Source organism: Molothrus aeneus, chromosome 14 (assembly GCF_037042795.1).
Source record: "Molothrus aeneus isolate 106 chromosome 14, BPBGC_Maene_1.0, whole genome shotgun sequence".
NCBI lineage: Eukaryota > Metazoa > Chordata > Aves > Passeriformes > Icteridae > Molothrus > Molothrus aeneus.
The window spans coordinates 11,606,806-11,627,974 of record NC_089659.1 but is presented as its reverse complement, the minus strand read 5'-3'; the positions used below and the strand labels follow the sequence as shown (position 1 = coordinate 11,627,974).

Below are 21,169 nucleotides of genomic sequence, written 5' to 3'. Positions count from 1 at the left end.
GCAGTTCATCTTTCTTTAGCCTGTAGTGCTCTCAGACCCCTTGCAGTGAGTTTTGGCCCTGGTCAATCAGGGCTTGGTTGAGCCTGTTGTTTTCTGGCCCTCAGCCCTGTCGGAAGCTGCGGTTCAGGGCCCCGCTCCCAGTGGGGTGAGGGCTGGAGGGCACAGAAAGGGCACACTCAGGGCAAATGAAAGTCATCAGTACTCACCCAGATAGTGGTCACAGATTACAGCACAGACAAAAAAGCCTTTATTGTTAACTGCCTGCTAAGCCAGGCTCTTCCTTTGGCCTCATTTCTCTACCTAGTACGGTTCAAGTGCCTGGCAGGACTGCAGGGAGGCAGAGCCCTGCTGGCTGCTCCTCAAGCCCTGTCCAACACGCTGCCCAGGCTGCTCTCAAGGTGGCTCAGTCACTCCTAAAGAGTTCACTGCCAGAGGGTTCAGGATGCTGTTGTGCTCATTCAAGTGCCAAAGCTGCAGAGCAACTCCGCTTGACGTGCCTGAGTTTTGCAGTGTTCATTTTATTCACACAACTTCCAGAGCTGGGAACAGACCCAGCAGCTGAGCAGCCCATGAGGATTTGTGGGTGTCAGTAACACTGGCTTTAGCAGATGTCTCTCCTTGGGTGACAGAGGTGTAGTTTGCAGAGCCCGGAGCTGATTCAGCTGCTGTACAGAGTTTCTTCCTCTTGAGGAAATGTAACACCCAGCCTGAGGTGGGGAAGCAGCTGAGAGCTTTGTCCCCAGTGCAGAGCAGATCTTCTCCAAGCTCTTTCCCATCCTGCAGGTTTACAGAGACAGCCCAGGAAGGGCTGTCCTGCCAGGCTGCCCAGAGCACACACTGCTGTGGCATTCCCAGCCCATTCAGCTGACAAGCAGCCAAGGAATTGGCTCCTATCCTGCTCTGCCCAGCCTGGGGCTCAGCCCCAGTCCTGGAGCACAGTGGAAGGAGAAGGGACAAAGAGACTCCCTTTCTCCTCTTTTTCTACAAAGCCATGCTGCACACCACGTTGAAAGCCAAGAGAAGCTGCAATTGGTGGCACAGCTGCTGATGGAAGCTTGGTCTATTTCTCCTTTAAAGTTTCTTGAAAAGAGTAAACACGACTGTGGAGAAGATTCTGGGAAAATCAAAACAACTTACAAGAAGTAAAAAGGAAAGAAATGGAAAGAAAAATATCCAAGATGTTTACATATATAAATTTGTTTATTTATATTCTCTTCTTTTCAATGTTGCACAACTTCTACATCACATTCATTCAAAATTAGTATTATTTTCATGATCTATGACTTAGGAACTTTTATACACTCAAAAGTACCACTACCTACATATGCTCTACCTTCCTCCCTTCTTTAAAATTAATGCTGAAACACAAGAAACATGCACATGTAAGGTTTTAGAGTAAAGTTCTTTGGTCAGGTACACCTTCCACAGTAATGAAATGTGTTCTGATATTATTTTACCCCTAGCAGTAGCAATACACAGCAGCAATAAAGGTGATCCCTTTGACATTTTGCAGGAGTAATGACTCTATATCTTAGCTTAACATGGCAAAACTATCATTTTGACAGACTCAACACCAAAAATCAATTTGTTTTACAGTTTTGTTAATAAACACTGAAAGAAGTAAAACAGCAAATGGTTTCTTTGCAGAGAACCTTTGCTCCAGTCTGACAGTGCTGGATTGGCAGGGAGGAGGGAGACAGGCAGAGCAGTAGAATCACAACAACACTCCTGCACTTCAGCCACTGAACTCCACATATTAAGTCCAGTGTTATTTAGCAGGATGGTGACTCTACAGAATGACCCAAAGTAGTAAAATTCCAGATCTACTACAGGCATTGGATATTCACCAGCTGCACACAGAAAGCCTGTGCTTTCAACACTGGCACCCCAATCTGCGAGGGCAAGTACCTCTCCTTCCCAGCTTTGCCATGAAAAATTTCAAACACTTAAGTAAAATGACATCCTTTAATGTTTTAAAACATTATCTATATCCCAAACAATTCAGATATTTCCTTTAGAGTTAGGAAGTCTTAACATATAGGATGAAATGATTAATGCTTTATGTTTAAAGTGTACTAAGCAGTGCAATGCCACAAACAGCCTTTGGCTCCATTTCTGTGGCATGTGGTGAAGGAAGGTGGCTGGACCATCTCACTAATGTGGCTCTGTGACAATTCAGCCACGTCAGTCCTTTTGTGATGACAAACAGAATTCCTCTAAAAATTGCCTTAAGAAAGAAGAGTTTCATTAAAATTAGACTTCCATCTGAAGTATATGTAAATAAAAACACTGGCTGACACAGTCAGCATGGCTCAGTTTGGAACATGAAGTGCTGTGTCACTCACTCCAGAGCAATGGCCTCTCACCTTCACATACCCATAAGCAACACAATGACACAAATAATACTGCAAGCAACACCCTGCTCTTCTTGGGTTGGTATCTTTTCATTTTGCCTTCTGTGGGTACTCTGAAAGGCATGACATTGCTCCAGAACTAATACTTCTGATTCATATTAAATAGACAGATACAATACAGTCACATTCAATTGACTTTTAGTTACAGTGCAATTTAAGTTAAACTATTCTCCTTAATATATTTTTAAACTGTAAACTACACTAGAAAGACACAATAGTTTTATTAATTTCATGATTTTTTTTTCTGAAGTTGTCTGTGAACTTATATGTATCAAAATAAATTACATTTCTCTGTCAAATTACCATTAACTGAAGATAGGGTACAGACTTTAAGTACTTGATGACAAAGTCCACTGCCCCCAGGGCAGACAAGTGACTACTACTACTTGAAAGAGGTGATCTCCAATTACCAACAGGCTGCTAAAATGTACCTAAGAATTTATCTATTCCTATAAATTAACTCTGTGGGCTTTGGTCAATAATGGTACAATTTACCTGGCAAATCTCTGTAATTCTTTCTTCTCAAAGAAGTGAATTGAGAGCAGCATTTCAAATGGACAAGTAGTCAAATTGCAAAGAGCTCCTGCTTGAAAATAATTTTGTAAGAATCCAGTTCCTCCAGCAATTTGAGGCTGTTTAACATGGGTAAAAATGTGCTACTTGATTGTGGACCAGCAGAAGCCAGTTGCTCCTCAGCAGAGGCAAAATGTTGGCAGAATTTTCCAGTCCTTTGCTTTTGCGGAAGCAGCAGCTTCTCATATTGGCTGAACTTAATGTTCTCAGAACACACCTAGAAATGATGTGGCAAACTGTATATCCTGCCATAATTAGCACTTCTTAAAGGCAGTTTTCTCTTGCAAAGCTCAAAGCAAGTTCCAATTAAAAATTTTTTTCAAAAAATATTTCATTACTTGTATTCATGAATAAAATATGTTAAAAATGTTTGGATGCTATGCTCACTACCTAATACTCTGTGTACAAAAGCAGACATATAAAAACAGCACCTGACCTTGCTCAGGTGAAAAGAACTGAAAGTGGTTTCCTGGATCATGGTACTAAAGGCACCATGGTATTTAATCCCTTTCACAGTAAGCTTCAAGCCTAAAGAGCAGTTAGGCTGCCTCTGGTAGCTTTCACTAAAAAAAGATCACCACAGAACATCAAAATTCTAATCCTCAAAATTATTCTAATTTTCAGCCTAAATTTTTGTCACAGCCTGTTAATTCTTTTGCAAACACTGCCTTAAATATTAGGAAAGCTTGCCTCTCTTCTCAGTTCTCACCCAGATATACACATTTCCTGTGTATGTTTGTGCACAGGCAAAGAAAGACAGCTGACAATCACTTTGAGTCCTTGGTATCCTGCCAAATGATCAGCTCACTGTACTGCCTATTCATCCTTCTTGAACATCAGCAAGCAAGACTTTGTCTAATCTGTTTCAAGACTTAAAAATAAAGGCAACAATTGTCCTTCCCAGTTACATGGATGACCATTACAACTGCCCTAAGAATCATGATTTTATGTTTGTGTCTGCTAGTTCTAGAAAAGTGCAATGTATAGAGGGTGTATTCAAGTTACAGCAATTTTATTTCCCTCCTTTTGAACAATATACATTTGAAAGTTAAGTTATTAAATTACACTGGATCCAGCACACCTGGTTCCACTGTCTTGTAGATTTTGGTCAGAAAGACTTCGACTTTGTCATCCCCCAAGTGACACATGTCCAAGATGCAGATAACGTGTTTGCCATCGAGCTCCTTCGCTGCTTTTACAATTTCATCTAGAAGTTAAGAAAGGTGGTTTTAAAAGGTATTTGCTGTATACTCTGTACACAATAAAAAGGTGTACAGAATTGATAATGTTCTCCATACAATAATGTTCAACCTTCTTTCAGTGAAAAATTGTATTCATAAATTCCATCACTAGAAATGACAGAATCAGAATTAGATATGAGTTTGTAGTTTGGATATTAAAATACTGTTTTCAGAGGATGAGAACAGCTCCAGCAAAAACTGCCTTGAAAGTTCAGTATTGCAGCAATTTACTAAAGGTGGTGAAATAGAATTCACATCTCTTTCACTGAAGAGGTGAACAATGTCTGATGTACACCCGAGATTTCTACAGAGGATTAACTCTTGCACCGACAGATAAACCAAGAAATGATAAATGAGTAACATCAGTGAAAGGCAGCCTCACCTGAAAGAGGAAACGTGTCACCAAGCCTCCCACTGCTGGTGGCCTTCTGATGGCATGCAGAGATACAACTCATACAAGACAATAATGTATCATTCTGAATGTCTTCCAGTTGAAACAAGTGGGGATTGTCAGGGCAAAACAGTGGAAGAAAAGCAACATCTATTGCTATATCATGGTTTATACCTGTTGAAGAAAAATATTTTATGTTAGCAGAAAACTTCCTATTCAGCCCATCAGCAACTTTGCACACCACTTCTCTTTTTTTTCAACAAACCACTGAACTGATTTTTATTTACATCTTTTGTCCATTAGTTAATAATTAATGTCTAAAAATATGTTTCTACATAGGATTATACACAAGCACATTCAAATTCACATGATGTTATGAAATACTATGGTTTAAGGCTAACAATGCTGATAGTTCAGAAAACATTAAACCTTGGAAGCCATTTCATCCTCCTTTTAACTTTATCTGCAAATGCAGAGAAATAACTTTACAACCAGTAAAGTGTGCAATACAGTGCTACTTTCATCTTCAATATTGTATTGTCAGTCCCAGGATTCCAATGACTTCAAATATTCTCTGCAAATGTCCCTTAGCAAGTAATGAAAACCTTTAAAACGGGAACTTAACATGAGCATTGTTAATCAAGGTAATTCATGTCCCTTCTTAAAGGGAAAACAAAATCAAACTTAACAACCCTCAATAAAGCTAGCAAATAGATACACATCAACTTGCATATTTATATTTTAATAAATATAAATATGCATATTTATATTTTAATAAATAAAAATCAATCAACTGACACTTCAGTTAATGAGTATGGCTAAAATACAGCCTTTCATTTTCTGCCATGGAAAGAAGGCACTTTAGGAGCAACAGTATGAAAAAAATCAACTCAATGAGAATAATGCTGAAAAGAAGCATTTATAGTTGTCTTTTTAAGAACACTGACTTGTTTCCGATAAACACCTCTCCAGCAGAAAGTTAGGTGTGCAATTTATTAATTTGCCTGCTTACATCAGGACCTATTCCTAACTGAAATAATCAATAGTTTAAGGACTACACACATTCTTCAAATAACACTCGTAAGACTATGCCAAATACTGAAATTATACAACAAGTGTTACTACAAATAAGACATTCAGGCATTTCATTGAAAGTTTTATGAGAATAAAATTTACCCTAAATGGGGACTCTAACAAAAATCTAAAATGTCAATAATTTTTCAAACCTCAGGAAATACTCAGAATCAATTGATTCCTTTAGAGAAATCCATTCAATCTGGTGAACTTACATTGCTCTTGCTTAACCTTTTTTACAAAGCAAGCTACTTACCCAGAACTGTCACTTCATAATATCCAAGGCCAATAGCACTTTTAAATTCATTGATGTTTTTATCTGTTCTGGCTTCTATTGGCTGGTGCACTGCTGCATGAAGGTTGTATTGTTGCATAAGTAAGTCTTTGTGCACATAATCAAATTTACGTGGGATACTTTCTGGGAAAATTTTGCTGTGATGAAAATAATTCATTAAGTTGTCTTTCACTTGTGCCCACAGGTCACTCTGCCAGGAACCACAAGTTCCTCCAGGCTCTTCAGTTTCAGCTATATTATTCACTCCTTCTTGATCTATTATAAGCACAGACAATATTTAGTTGCTTATATAATTGTATCACTCCTCTGTTAAACAAGAAACAATTTTCATTAGAACATTTCAATTATGAACACATGGCAGAAATTAAAAGAGCTACAAGGAAACATGAGGTCTTATGCTATAAAGTGCTTCTGAGATACTAACCTAACTTAAAACTTCTATAAAGATATACTGAGAATTTATTGCCCATAATGGGAAACAATCCAATGCTGTCCTTTCAGCCATCCCTTAGAACCCAGCAGGGAACATTGAGTAAAATGACATTCATGATACATTGCTACAGTGGTTCCCCAGAGGCTGATGCAACCAGATGTACAGAGGAACTGTCTTAACAAGGGTTATAAGGATATCTTTGTTGCCTGGTTTGGACCTGAAGAAAAGTAGTCTTAAGCCTCTAACGTTAATATAACAACTATTAGCAACATACCTGTGCAATACTGCAAACTGCCTGACACAGCCTGTCCTTTTTTATCTTGCACAGAATGTCCATGCTGATATTCATCTAAGCTATAAAAAGAAAATTATAGTGTGTATACGTGTATATATATACATATATTTATTTATTTATTTACCTTAAACCTAATTAACCTCAAACTCTATGCAGCAAAAGACAGACTTCTAGTGATAAATGATACGAGCTCGAGTGAATGAGCTGGTTCCTTATTGTGAGAGTTGTACACAGCAGCTGGACACAACAAGTAAACACAATTTACTTGTGCTCAGGAAATCAGCTCAGGAGAGCTCAGAAAGCTCTGGCTGATTCCTGGCTTTGGGAAACAGACGGGAAGGGTTTTACACTGGCAGCGGTGTCTGCTGCCCTCTACTGGCACCGGGCGGAAATACCACGTGTGACACGGCCAAACGCACAGGTGACCGACAGGTGACCGACAGGTGACCGACAGGTGACCGACAGGTGACCGACAGGTGACCGACAGGTGACTCGATGGCAAAACCCGGTGCTCAGCATGCGGCTGCACTGCCTGCCATCCCCTTCAGCACCAGAAACACAGCATGAATGGAGCCATGCCACCACGCCGGAATCCAAAATGACAGAAATGCAAATCTCTATTTTCCTGTGGACATCCTGTCCTGTTGTAATGATCAGTTTCATGAAGCAAACTAGGTATTTGTTAGACTGTCTTTTTTTAATCATGAAGTTTTGAATTAATGATAAGAAACTATTCTTTATCAATCTAATAAATTACCTAGGATATTATGCAGGAGAAAAACATAAGAGGCACTCTGCAAGCAAACATGGTAAAATAAGCTCTTAGGGCCATGTATTCCTTCCTTCTTTGATCCATTCCTCTTATTAGAATAAAACCCACTGTGATGTCTGAAAAAACTTAGGGAAAGGACTATCTTGATTATCTTGCATCACTAACAACTACAACAGGTAAGACTTTGTTAAGGTACCATAAAAATTCCAGACCATCAAAGTAGTTAATAATAATTACAAGATACAGACAGTAAAAAAGGAATCAAAGATGAACATGCTGTGTACTGAACAGCATATTGTATTGATATTAAATTTCATAAGGATTTGCAGGTTCTAAAAATATTTTTTTTCTATTTCATACTAGGGTGTATCTTGAAAATATGTCAACATTTCCTAACAAATGGAAAATATCTAAAACAGTATCTAGTGAGAAGATAAAAGGAAATGCACTATGGGTTTTGAGTATGAAAGTATATTTTAAGAAATGCACTGCCATCACGTATCACCACTGAAGTGACCTTCTTGTGATGTCCAAATCTAGGCACAAAAGAATCCTCACTTAAGCAGTACAACCTGGGAAATTACTGCCCACAAAATTAATTTTCACTTTTGGGATTTGGACCTGTCAAACATAAAATGAAACCCCAGCACAGTGTTAAGAAAGGCTTGCTCAGAAACCAACATGTCAAGTTAGATATATACCAACTTTTCATTAAAGCAGAGGATTAAACCAAGTCATATTGCTGACAAATAGATATTGTGCAAAGTGGATATCATGGATTTTTTTCTTTTAAACTTGTCTAGATTTGGAAGTGAATAGGCTCTGATTTAAAGCAAGCAGAGCCTCAGGAAAATATGAAGAAAACTTGTCATGATTTTTCCCCACTTCTTTCACAGATCTGTAGCTGGGATAATTTCTACCTGCCCAACACATCATTCCTCCAGGCTTGCTTTGTGCTGGATGTGTGGACAGCCTGACTTGAGCGAGGCTTGCAGGGGAAACTACTTGTCTCTAATCCAGTCCAGGTGCTTCTTTGTGACTGAACCACTATGTCTGCAATGCACCTGAGGCCACCCAAATCCTCCCACTTACTGCAGTGTGCTCCTGCTGTTGTACACCAAAACATCCACAGCCTATTTTACCCATGCCAGCTTTAGGAAAACTTGTGCCCTGCCAGATTTGCTGTTTCCAGCCTGCACTCTGCAGACCCCCCTTTTCACAGATGTCCACTAGAAAAAAATCCTTTCTTCACTATTTTCAGATACATTGATACTCAATTTGTCAGTCATTTTATTTTAAAGTATTGTCATCAAAAATAACATCAATCAAAATATATGGCAGATCAGTATTTTCAGAAACTACTGGGAAAGTAAGCACGTCCCATGCTTCACACCGATTTTCTAAGGACTGGGACTAAATGTGATAAATGACATTAAGAAAAAAATACTTATGACTCACAGCTATGCCCAAACAATGCAAGGAAGTAAAGTACCTCAAAGCAATACAAGAAAACATCTCACTCACTGATAAAACTGGTAAAACTTTTTTATAGACTGGCTTGAAATGAACTGTTCTGACACCATTGTGATAAACACATCCACCACAGCAAGTAACAGAGAGACCAAAAAGCCTTCTATGAGAACTTGACAAGTCTACACAAATTGATTTTTAGTATCTACTAATTTCTCCCTGGCAAGTTCTGATTTATGTGAAAAAGGGTTGTGAAGGAAACATTACATGCTGTGAAACTTTCGGTCATGCAAACCTCAAGATGAATTTCCCTAAATTACAGAGTCCCCATTCCCTTGCTGTCACATCCACGGGAAGGAAAAAAATATAAAAGGGTCTATGTGACAAAAAAATACAGAAGTGAAACTACAAGGACAGAAGCATGCAAACAAGTTCATTTCATGCAGTATGGAGTGGGAGCATGTAGTGCAGCAATTCCATGGTAACATGCTGAATTTTCAAAGATTAAAATTCTAAGAAAACTACTGAGCTTTTTTCACTTCCACATAAAAATAATCCTGTCTCAAATTCCTGATCTTTCCTCATTCACCATCACTTCATTCTCTATAAATTAAATTACTTTGGAGTACATTAAATGCTTAGAAGTACTATTATGTGGAAGATCTTTACTAGCAAGGATATAAATATCAACAATAATACTAAATTACCCATTTGCTTTGTTTCTGAAACCCTTAAAAATCAGGTAAGTTACCTCAGAAATGCAGGAACTGTAGCTGTCAATAAAAAACCTCAAAATAAGCTCTTACTGCTTAAAAACCCAAGAATGAAACCGCATGCTGAAAATAACATACAAAAAACTTGATGCAGAATAGTTTAAGATAGAATATGTACTTTAAAACATAACTTTACTATTGGATTCAATGATCCTTGTGGGCCCCTTCCAACTCAGAATTTTCTCTGAAATATGTGAAGTTTGTTAAAACTACTATTGTTATTTCATCAATATATTAAAGTATTTCAGTGAGAGCTGACATTCTGCTACATCTAAGGAACAGAAATCAATGCAATTTTGAAGTATGTCAGCTAACTTTCTACTTTTCTTTGGCAATTTGGAGAATTCAGCACAATTCTATAGGTAGTTACAGAAATACACGAGTTACCTTTTAATTATATAGAGTGAAACAGCTTTCCATAATCCAACACAGACTTTCTCCTCCTTTAGCTGGGGTTCTAGCACTAATGGCATAGAGTGGACACACAGGTAGCAAGGAGAGTAGCAGATTGAGAAAAGCAGAGAACAAAGTAAACATGCCTTAACTTCTGGCTTCACCTACAAGAAACGGGGAGAAGACATTCTTCCCATCCACCCCCACCCTGGCAAAAGCGGAACATTTCTCAGCAAGCAAAAGAAAACAAGATTCCTTACAGTCAAGGAAAATTTCCTGATTTTCCTATGGATTTGTACCACAAGTCCCTGCAAGGTCCTGCACCACCTGCAGAACCTAAAGCCAGGTGATGTTTTTAATGAACCAGCTGCAAAGTTAGGTAATAACTTCTAGAAAATGCAGTTTCTACCAAAAGGACCAGGAAACAACACATGGGTTCAAAAGAGCCTCATTTATCCCACAGAAAAAGCTGTTGCAAATTAGCTTCCAGTAAATGTGTTTCAAGAAAATAGGCATGCTTGTAGGGGAGAAATACTGGCAGAATAGTCAAAAACTTTGTTGCTCTATTCCTAGCACTGTAATTCTTGGGTTTAGGGGGGAAAAGGAAGAGATGCTAAAAGTAAACCAAAAAGGCAACTGAGCCATATATGTAGTCATGACATAAATCCAGATCACTGCCAAAATACACAAACATCCTAAATTACTGACACCAAGGAGTTCAAACATTCAAGTTGCTCATGTTCTGTCTGGAACAAGTGACAAGAATTTATAGCCCTTAAAATGCTCAGAGGAAAGTAGCTTCTAGCCCCTGGTTAACAAATAAAAGCATTCACTCAGTTTTCTTAATAATTTCACTTTTGTAATTATTTCACTAGGTTCCAGACTTGACAGGGCTCTGGGTTTGAAACTCCTATGTGAACTTCAAAAAAACCCCACCTTCTCTGGATCCAAGCTGAGTTATGTAACAACTGAATGCTGGGGAGTGAAAGGAGCAGGGGGGTGGCTTCCCAGGGTCAACCAGACCTACACCTCTGTAGCATCAAGAAAAATGTACAGCTCAGCCACCACCAGAAAAATCCATTAATTACCATGATGAACCTCTGTTATTATATATTCCCTTAGTAGAAGTAGTAGCAATAGAAGATGTTTAATAACATGCTCAAAATTATGTTTCAGATACATTTAGAGTAAGTGCAGATGAGTGAATAGAAAACATGAAACTCTACCCTGATCTCTTCTTTCATTTTGCTTCCTTGGAGACTCCCGATCTGTAAAACTTTTACTTGGAGTATTTTTGTTTGATTATTGCAATTATTCAACACAATTAATTTCACATGACTTACCCAAGTTTTCTTCTTACAGTCCGTGTAAAATAGGGGTGAGATGATACAGGACTAACAGATGTACCTCCCCTTAAAGTAGGAAATTCACCATTACTTTTCAGTATCTATTTAAATGGAAATTCACAAAGCAAAGAACTTTGATGTTTTTCTTTCAGGCAGAACTAAGACACTCAAATGCTGGAAGTTTTCATATGGAAAAGAATCCACTAAATTTGCCACAATTATCACTGCCAAGACAGAACTTCTATTTACCAAGGGTTTTGTAGTACTAAATCTTCATTCAATGCTAATTATATTTTATTTCATTTCCCCTCAAAATATACTAAATATCCACTCTCTTCATTCATGACTTATGAATGTGAAAAGTAAAGAAGAAAAATATACCCTTTATAGTATGAGAAATCCACTGCAAAAAAAACCAGATGTGACTGGCCTGAATTTTGAAACTTTCCATCTGTCAATGTGTACATCAGGCTCTCAATAGTGAGTATGGCTGTACTAGATTTTACACAAGTTGCAACAAAGAGCAGTCTTATACAAGCAGTTACTTTACTCCTGAATTTAACACGGCTGTATCAGACAAATTAAAAGTTATTTTGAGCCCTTAGGTTAGCACACGACCACGATCTACTTTCCTTTCTGACAGCAAGTTACGGCTACATGCACTACCCCATTGCCCAGAAATCAAAAAAAAGGGGTGTTTGAAATTAAGGAACAGCTATACCTGATTCTGCATTTTCAGCCAAGATGTCTGATTTCCTCACATCACTGTAACTGTTGTTTGTTCCACAGCTATGTCACTAAACTACATTTGGTTCAAGTATTAACTACTTTTATCTCAAATCTGTGAGCTTAATAAGAAAACAGTATAAATATTAATCAGAAGAGAGCACCGCAAACCTACTGTAATTAATCCTTCATTAGCATGAACAGTGTCATCACCTGAAAAGTACATAATTACATTTCAAAGATTAAACTATATATGCTTTTAAAGCTCTCTTATTATTTTCTACAGCCTGGGCTCTGGCTTAATTTCTGAAAACAGTTTTTAGAAGATCCACCACATATTAATGAAGAGAGCTTACTGTTCTGCATCTCTTCTGAATCTGCGCGTTGTCTTTCTCTTGACTGAACTCCTTTTTGACAGCGGAGCTTGGTGCTGATGCTCCCCAGGAGTGCAGGGTGGCCCCAGAAGAGACTTAACTTCTGCAGGTTTTCCCTTGTCAGCACCGTCTTCTTTGGACACAGAAGAACTTCCAAGACACTGAGAGGTATCTTTCTGCAACAACATTAATTGTTTAAGAATTTCAATGCACTTAAAGCTACTTCTTCCAACTCAAAAACTTGCAAATTTCTGACAGTCACCTTACATTTAGCAGAAATTATATTCTAATCATATTAATAAGGTAAATTCTGTCTAGAAGGTGACAAGTGAGCAATGTTGCAGCAGTTGCCTCTCCCACACTCCAATTTACACAAGGTGATCAGTCAAACTAGTAACTTTGAAACAGTTACAAGTTTTACAGAGGACTGCCAAAACACTTTCAGAGAAGCACTGAATCATCACTTTTTAAAATTTTGCTCTCAAAAATCAGATTAAGAGACAATGTAATGAGATTCTGAACTCATATGCAAAATTCTCCATTCTACTGACAATCATAGCTGCTTTGGCATTAACTGTCACACACCATACCTGGACCAGGTCCCCTCCTGGGGCTTCTTCAGCTGCATTGCTCCAGCTGATGTATCTTATGGCACTAATTATTCCCTGAACAGCAACTCGCTTGTGTTCTCTGTAGTGCAGGTCTTCAATCTCTTTCCCTATCTCACCTATGGGTTTCAAAACTGATTCAACTGCAAAAAAGAAATTTCCAGAATCAAGTTTTAGAGTCATATAATACTCTCTAACATAAGACTAAAAAAGAAGATTTACTAAATATTAAATTGATTTAAATTTATGCTTTTAAAGAATTCTAAACTTTTTTGTTATCCACATCACACAGAAAAAAAATTAAAACAATAAATCTTTTTTGTGCATAAGCATCTGTTAGTATGCATTGTCAGACACCATAATTTCTGTTTCAGGTGAAATTTCCAGTTCAATGTAGCCTTCAGAATAACTACTTTTAATTCTGATGTAGCAGAATATTCAGAGTAAAACTTCAGGTATATGTGTAGCTCACCTCAGCTTCTACAATTCTCCTGCAGCTAGCAGTGCAATATTTTCTGTGAGGTGAGGATTTAGCCTATGAAACATTTAGGCACAAAAGGAAGTTTTCTTGGAGTTAGACTGACTGGAAAAGGCCACAAATCTAAAGATATTTCATATGTCATACCTTCATTGTTTTTACAATATTTCAAAAAGCTATCAGGAGGTCGTGGAAAAGGGTAATAGCCACCGATGACAGTTTTCTTTATTTGATCAGCTTCACTTTGAGATTCCATCCACTGAATGAAGTTTTTCACTTTGGCATCCTTGGTGTATGGCTGGCCCTTGTGCCACCCTTTTAAGACAAAAATAATCAGGTATCAAAACCAAAGCAGGCAACTGACATTTGTTCTCATTTGGAAACTCCCCTGAACACTACCTAGAAAAAGCAAAGTAGGAAAATCTTGAGAGTACAAACATGTCTTTTGTCAAGAGTGTTTTACAAAATGAGTACCTTGAATTTCTTGACTACACTTGCATTTGACACTGAATGTCAGACAAATGTTAAATAACAGAAAAAAACAAAACAACTAGCAAAAAAGCTCCTAGAATAGGAAAGCTGCAAGTGTTTTTTAATATTTTACGTAAGTGGTAACCACAATTGCTACCCTATCAAAATATTAACAGCCTGAAAAAATTAGTAAACATGGGTCTTAACCTAGAAATACTTTTCACAGATAAATCCATTTTAATGCCTTACAAGAATGCCATTTGCCTTCTTGTCTTCTGCAGTGATGTTTCCTTATTACCTCATAGTCTGTATTGATTTATCGTATTGTAAAATGAAAATACCCTTTCCAAAGAAACAACATGAGAACTACATAAAACTAGAAGTAGTTTAAGTTACCTTTAATGAATATTTGACTTTCATTTGAAGTTGTAAGGTAAACCGTCCTGGAAGGATTCTCAGTCATCACTCTCATCTGTGTGCACACCAAGTATGTCACTGGAAAAAAAAACTTCATTTTTTTTCCTGACAGTTCATTGATTTTAGAATACCAAGATTGACACACACTGGATTGATTTCATTAAGTCCTCTAAACAAGGCAATTTAGTTCTTGACCCTACAAATGTTTCACACAGGTTTTGAGTCTCCATTATAAATTACCATATAGACATGCAATTAAATCTTGAATTTAATTTCAGCATAGATATTAAAACTGAAACATGAGATACTTCATAAGGTAGGCTACCGTTGAAACAAATAGTACAAATATTGGTATTAGATAGCTGTGTTTCTTAAGGATAAAAAGTATAAAATGATGAGAAATTATGGCATGCCAATGCAAAACTTCTAAACAGAGCTCAAACTTACTCTTTTGTTAGTATCTCAGTTAAACACTGGAATGTCATTCCTTCCCACTTCCCCAGAATACTCAAGATGAATGCAGCCATAATCTAAGCAGGATTGTGCAGCTGGTGCTGCATCAAATGATAAAAAAATATACATCAACACCAACCAGTGTTAAAAAAAGAATGAGTGCTTGGAGGAGAAGAGAAAGAAGGCAAGAAGAAATATTTAAAGCTCTTTTAAAATCCTTCATTAAGGATTCCCTAGTTTAAAATTTATTAGTCTTAGCTCATGTGTGATAACTAACACAGCTGGGTGATGATTGCTGTTTGGGCAAAAAACATTGTTTCAAAGAAATTAAGTTTTTCCACTTTCACCTCTCTCTTCATTCAATCCTCTTAAATTATTCCTGTCTATAAAAAAAACTAGATATTTACAGGTCAAGAGGAGGAAGAGATTTGACCAGCTGCTGCCTTTAATTGCCTCTGATGCAAGAGATATTGCCCAGGTTCTTCGTCACAGAAACATCTGAAATGAAGGAGATCAGAGCAGGCCCAGGCCCAGCTGCTCATCTAATTGTTTATGCTAACTGACAGACTGCAATTTGTAAGGGTTTCAAATATTTAAGCTAATCAGTGGCAACTAATCTCAGAATTAGAAATTCACAATGAACTGGAAAAGCATTAAGAATAATTATTAGTATTATAGAGAGATGCATACTTGGATGAATATGCTCAAACACATCTGGCTGAGACGTTGCAAACAATTCCAGTATGAACGGTTGGTCTGAGGTCCCATCAATGGCATGTGCCCAACGATACAGCCAGAAGTCTTCGCTGTGTTCTAGATAAATAAATATTAAGGAAAATGTATAAGCATTTACTTAGAAATTTAGAAACTATTTGATAAATTCTGAAAGTCATATTTATAGAAAAACCTCTTTTTCTGGCTCGCTCAGCCCTTCCTACAAATGTCACAAGACCAATAACATCACAGGAATGATTGTGCGGTAAGTCATCCAGCTCTGACCTAAAAGCAAAATAGAAGAAAGCTGGGTAAACTTTCTCAGAAACTCTGCAAAAAGCATTTCCAATTAACATTCACTGTAAGGTAGTGTAATTTAAATTCCAGCTTGATAACCAATAAAATTCTATTTTACCTTGTGATAAACCTATATTTAACTTCAGGTAATCCCCACTCTGGCTTAACCATTTCTTCTGGAATAATATTTATTTCAGTAGGAGGATCCCGAACATTAAGGCAAATTTCTGACAAAGAAAAAAAAGTAACATTTATGGCATGAATACAAATTATCATCATCATCATCATCATCATCAACATTGTTATAATAGTAATATAACATTTTGATCTCTTTGTTACCATTCCTACCCCAATAATGCTTGTAAGAAATCAGGAGTGCAGAGCAAATAAGGCCATGAAAATGCAGAGATATTGGCCCATAGAGAAAGTCACCTCACATGGCATATTCTACTCTGTCCTCTTTGCATAGAAAGGTTTTGTGGCAATTATAATTGTTTTCAGGGTTGGCTTGTAGCTGTCATCACCTTCCCTCACAAACTTCCATTCCCAGCTAAACATTTCTATCTCCTGCCAACCCATCACACATACTTCAGACATTGAGATCTGGGAAGATATTGCTTCTGGCAGTGAAAACATTGCTTCTTGTTGTGCACTGTAGCTAATTTTTGTGCACTGTTTCCTAACTCCATTAGGAAACTGTCATTGTCAATAAGTGATACATACATCACCCTTCACCAACATGCATATTGTTCCAAGAAGTTATTTGAATTTTTTGAATGTTGTCTGTCATTTTGTTCTGAGTATAAAAGCACAAAACGGGAAAGAGCTCATATAGAGTGAAGGAAGAGAGAAAACAACCCCAAAGTTGATCAAATCCAGCTTGAAAAGGCCATTACTGTTATAGTGCAGGACTTGTATTTTTGTAGTATAGCTCCTCTGAGTATCTGCCACACTAAAAAACTGGCAGAAAAGAAAAAAGAAAAGAAAATGCTTTTTATAGCCAAGGAATATTCTTCATACACACTCCCACAGAGACACTCTTTCAGCACACAGAAGTCATCAATGCAACTTTTTATTCTGTGGAGGTGTGCAGATACTCTGGGCCTTGACAGTATAAAATCTAAAGTCAGATGAGGTGATAATGTCCTTCAATCACCTGGGAAAAGGTGTGAGCAGTGTACAAGTGATTGTGTGTTATTAAGCAGGAAGCAGAATCAGATTAAAAATCATTACTAGTGGCCTATCTTTATAATCTCTGTTCCTGATATCAGGGATTCTTTCTTTATTTTTTTATTTTTTAAATAAAGGGTTTAACTAATTGTGGCAGTAAACTTTGTAGACATGATTCAATATAAACAGGGAAGAGCAAGAACCTGGATGCTCACACACCTTTCAGAAGAACTAATTAAGGATTTATACTTTATCAGTTAGTCTCAGCAATGGATCACTTTCTATTTTACTTCTATGGAGAACTACTTTGCACAGCTGTATTTTATAGACTCAAAATAGGTTTCTGCAATACTTAACCAATTGTAGCAAATCTCTTCATCTGTGAATCCCCTGGGGTGGGGTGTGTTTTAAATGGGTAACTGGATTTGATGGCATACTTGGCAAGGAGCAGCACTGTGCCAACCTTCATACTATGATACCATTCAGGACACAGAGAATTCCACAAAACCATTGACATCATGCCTGAGCCATCAGCAACTTCAAAGTAAGCCTGAAGAAAAAAAGAGACAATCTACAGTTATCTTATTTATTATCATTCTGCTAGGTATTTATTTTGGATAATGCACCAGTACTTGACTCATAAATGATTTCTCTGTTACAAATGGATATAGATGTTCCAGAATGTGTACTGAATACTAGAGTGGAAAAAATCCCCAATTTTTAACCTGGGCAAATGCTGAATCAGAAACTGAGCAGATCACTAAGCAGTTAAAAAAGATTTTTAAATTAACCCACCACACCTCCAGTCTCCTTTTCCAAGAAGTTTAAGACAAAAATATCACAAGTTAAATGCATTAGAAAAATCATTAAGAATTTTACAGTAAAATAATCTATCTGAAAGTCAACAGATAACAGAATCAGGGCCTAGAAATAATTTAAATATAGTGCCTTTTTTTTTTTTTGACAGGACATACTAAGTCCAATTTTCAAAGCATAGAGACCAGAAATGTTTAGGCTGTTAAACTACTAACACCTCGAAGTATCCTTTTCTTCACAAAAAGCTCAAATGAACCATAGTAACTGAAATTCATCCACTAAAGTTTGTAAATATATGATCATAAAATTCAGCATTCCTGCTCTGGAGAGCTCAACATTTTTGTAAAGGCAGCATTTTCCATATAAAATAGCTATAAAATAACTTTATCTGCTTACTATATGGGAAAAATTATTTTCAAACATTCTACAGCAATCTGAGTGTTAACCTATGCATTTATCCCTCTTTACCTGATAAGGCATATCCATTTTTTTCTCTGGTTTTCCATAGTACTTTAGTCTAGATTTGTGCAGGATTCTCACAAGAAGTGGATGGAAATGCACTCTGCTTCTCCATGTCATTTCCAGATGACCAAGATTAGTCAGTTTGGAGACTAAAGTTAAGGGGAGGGGAAAAGAAAAAACCAAAAAAGAGCATTCACGATTGAATGTCTGAGTTTCCAGGAGTAAAGTGGCAGGATGTTACATGTATTTTATTAATGTTTCTAACATTTAACAAGGCTCATCTGCTGATATCATTCACTAATAAAATTCTGTTATGAACTATCTGCACACAGCATAGTTTTGCTCTTTTTTTAAATTGAGAGTGATGACACATTTTAAATGACACAGAAGTGTTGTCAGATCAGCAGAAGGGCTATTAAAAAACCACAGGTGTCAGCCTACAAGGGCATCACACTCATGCAGAAGTCCTGTTATACCTCTCTCCTCACCAGGCCTCATGGAATGGCCTGAGCCCCCCAACACTGACCCCATTTTGGGTGGCAGCTTCTAAGTGTGAGCATCTTGCCCCAGACCAAACACAAGACTACCACTGCCCCCAGTGTTTTTGACACCTCAGGAGACCGGGCACAAGCACCACAGCTTCATACTTCCAGTCAATGTTTGTAGAGTTTAAAAAACTCTCTCAAAGCAACACAGAATCACAGAAGGGGCTGGGTTCAAAGGGGGCATTTCATTGCAATATTCTGCCATGGGAGGGACACGCTGCACCACACCAGGTTGCTCAGAGCCCCATCCAAGCTGGTCTTAAACGCTTCCAGGGGTGAAGTATCCACAAGCTGACAACTCTGGGATACCTGTGCCTCACCATCTTCCCAGGGAAGAGGTTTTTCCCACAGAAGCAGATGAACTGTGCCACAGGTGGCACATTCCTAGTGAGGCCAAACACAGCTGGAGGATATCAGGAAGCTCAGCTCAGCTGCACAAGCAATCACATAATCAATCAGGTTGGAAAACACGCCTAAAATCATCGAGTCCAACCTATGACCAAACACCACCTTGTTTGCCAGGCCATGGCAACAAGTGCCACATCCAGCCTTGCCTTTAACACCTCTAGGGACGGTAACTCCATCACCTCCCTGGGCAGACTGTTCAAATGTTTAATCACCCTTCCTGTGAACAACTCTTGCTTATGTGCAAGCTAAACTTTCGCTTAAGACTATGTGCCCTTACACTGCCGCTGGTTGCCTGGGCAAAGAGCCCGACCCCAGCCGGCTACACCCTTCTGTCAGGTGACTGCAGAGAGCGAAAAGGCCCCCTCAGCTCCCTCATGGGACTTGTGCTCCCGACCCTTCCCCAGCTCCGCCGCCCCACAAACACGGCACCGCCCCCTCCCTCAGGGCGCCCCGCGGCGCCTCAGGGCGTCCCTGCCGCACCCCTACAGCCGCCTCCTCCGCGCTTACCGTCCACATCCACCTGCACCGGGGGCCTCTCCGGTACCCACATGTCTCCATAGGGATCCTCGTTGTTCCAGAGCGGCAGGTAGTGCCTATTGTCCCCGCGGAGGGGCTGGAGCGGGCGGTACCCGTTGGGCGGGGTGGCCGCGGCGGCGGTGTCGGTGCCCCCCTCCCGCTCCAGCCCCTCCAGGCAGAAGAAGCCGCGGTTCAGGCGCCTCTCGTCGTAGCGGTACGAGCAGCGCGTCAGGCGGAGGCGCGTGCCCGCCCGCAGGCGCGCGCGCTGCACCAGCCCGTTGAGGCGCGGCGCGAGGTGGCAGCGGTGCCAGCGCGCGCCGTCCGCCAGCGTCAGGTCGTACCAGTACTGGCGGGGCGCGGCGGGCGGCGCCTGCGCCAGGTACCGCTCCACCGCCACCACCGTCACCGCCAGCGGCTCCGCGGGCGCCGCGCTCAGCTGCGAGGAGCCCTGCACCTCATCGAACACCCTCTGCAGGCAGAAGGCCCCGCCGCCCTCCGCCGAGGCCGCTGCCCGGCTCTCCTCGGCGCGTTTCGGGGTAGGGTCCTGCATGACAGCGCCCTGGCCGCCCCTCCTGGGCGAGAGCCGCGCTCCGGGGCGCTGCCGGGGCCGGCCGCGGCTTCCCGCTGTCATGGCTGAGCGCAGGGCACCGCCCCCACGGCGCGCGCGCGCGGGGCGGGGCGGGCGGGCGCGCGCCTTTCAAACCTCCAACGGCCGGGGCCGGGGCGGGGCCACGGGGACAGTGACAGGGACCCGACGGCCGGGCCGGGGACACGGGGACAGCGACAGCGGCGCGGCGGCCGGGGAGCGGCTGCGGTCAGGAGCAGGGACGGAGCTGAGGCCCGGAGAAGCGGTGGGAGAGGCGGCCGCGGCTGTTCCTCCGCCAGGCCGGGGCCGCGGCTGTTCCCGTGCTCGCTCGCCGGTGGCTGTGGCCGTGCCCGGCAGCTCGGGGCGCAGGTGAGCCCAGCGCCCCCTCGGAGGGACAGAGGCCCTGATTGGCGAGCATCGCCCGGTCCCTGCCTCCCTGCCGCACCTGTTCCTGGTTCCACAGCACTCCTCATTGCTTCTTCCTTACCATCAGTGTGTTTCCAGCTGCGAGAGGCTTGTGCCTGCTTCTAATACTGTATTTGTCTTTTACATAGTTGCAGTGTGAGGGTAATCATAATCATTTTGCCATTGAAACAGTCTACTGGGTCTTGTTCTTGCTCCCATCTTCAGAAGAAATTCTTCCTAGTGGTTCCTAAGT

The 21,169-nt window shown here is 40.1% G+C and overlaps 1 protein-coding gene across 1 annotated transcript; it reads right to left on the bottom strand.

Annotated features, from left to right (window-relative positions):
• Nucleotides 1-1,181: 1,181 nt before the first annotated feature.
• RADX (RPA1 related single stranded DNA binding protein, X-linked) lies at nt 1,182-20,556 on the bottom strand. The gene is made up of 15 exons (XM_066559701.1): nt 19,917-20,556; nt 18,463-18,605; nt 17,536-17,728; nt 16,127-16,235; nt 15,905-15,996; nt 15,688-15,810; nt 14,524-14,622; nt 13,804-13,971; nt 13,161-13,321; nt 12,553-12,746; nt 11,468-11,536; nt 6,696-6,775; nt 5,950-6,243; nt 4,611-4,793; nt 1,182-4,194 (listed from the first exon to the last, which is right to left on the bottom strand). Exons 1-15 carry the CDS (start codon nt 20,554-20,556, stop codon nt 4,049-4,051), a joined length of 2,694 nt encoding a protein of 897 aa, XP_066415798.1. The 3' UTR covers nt 1,182-4,048.
• Nucleotides 20,557-21,169: the final 613 nt, after the last annotated feature.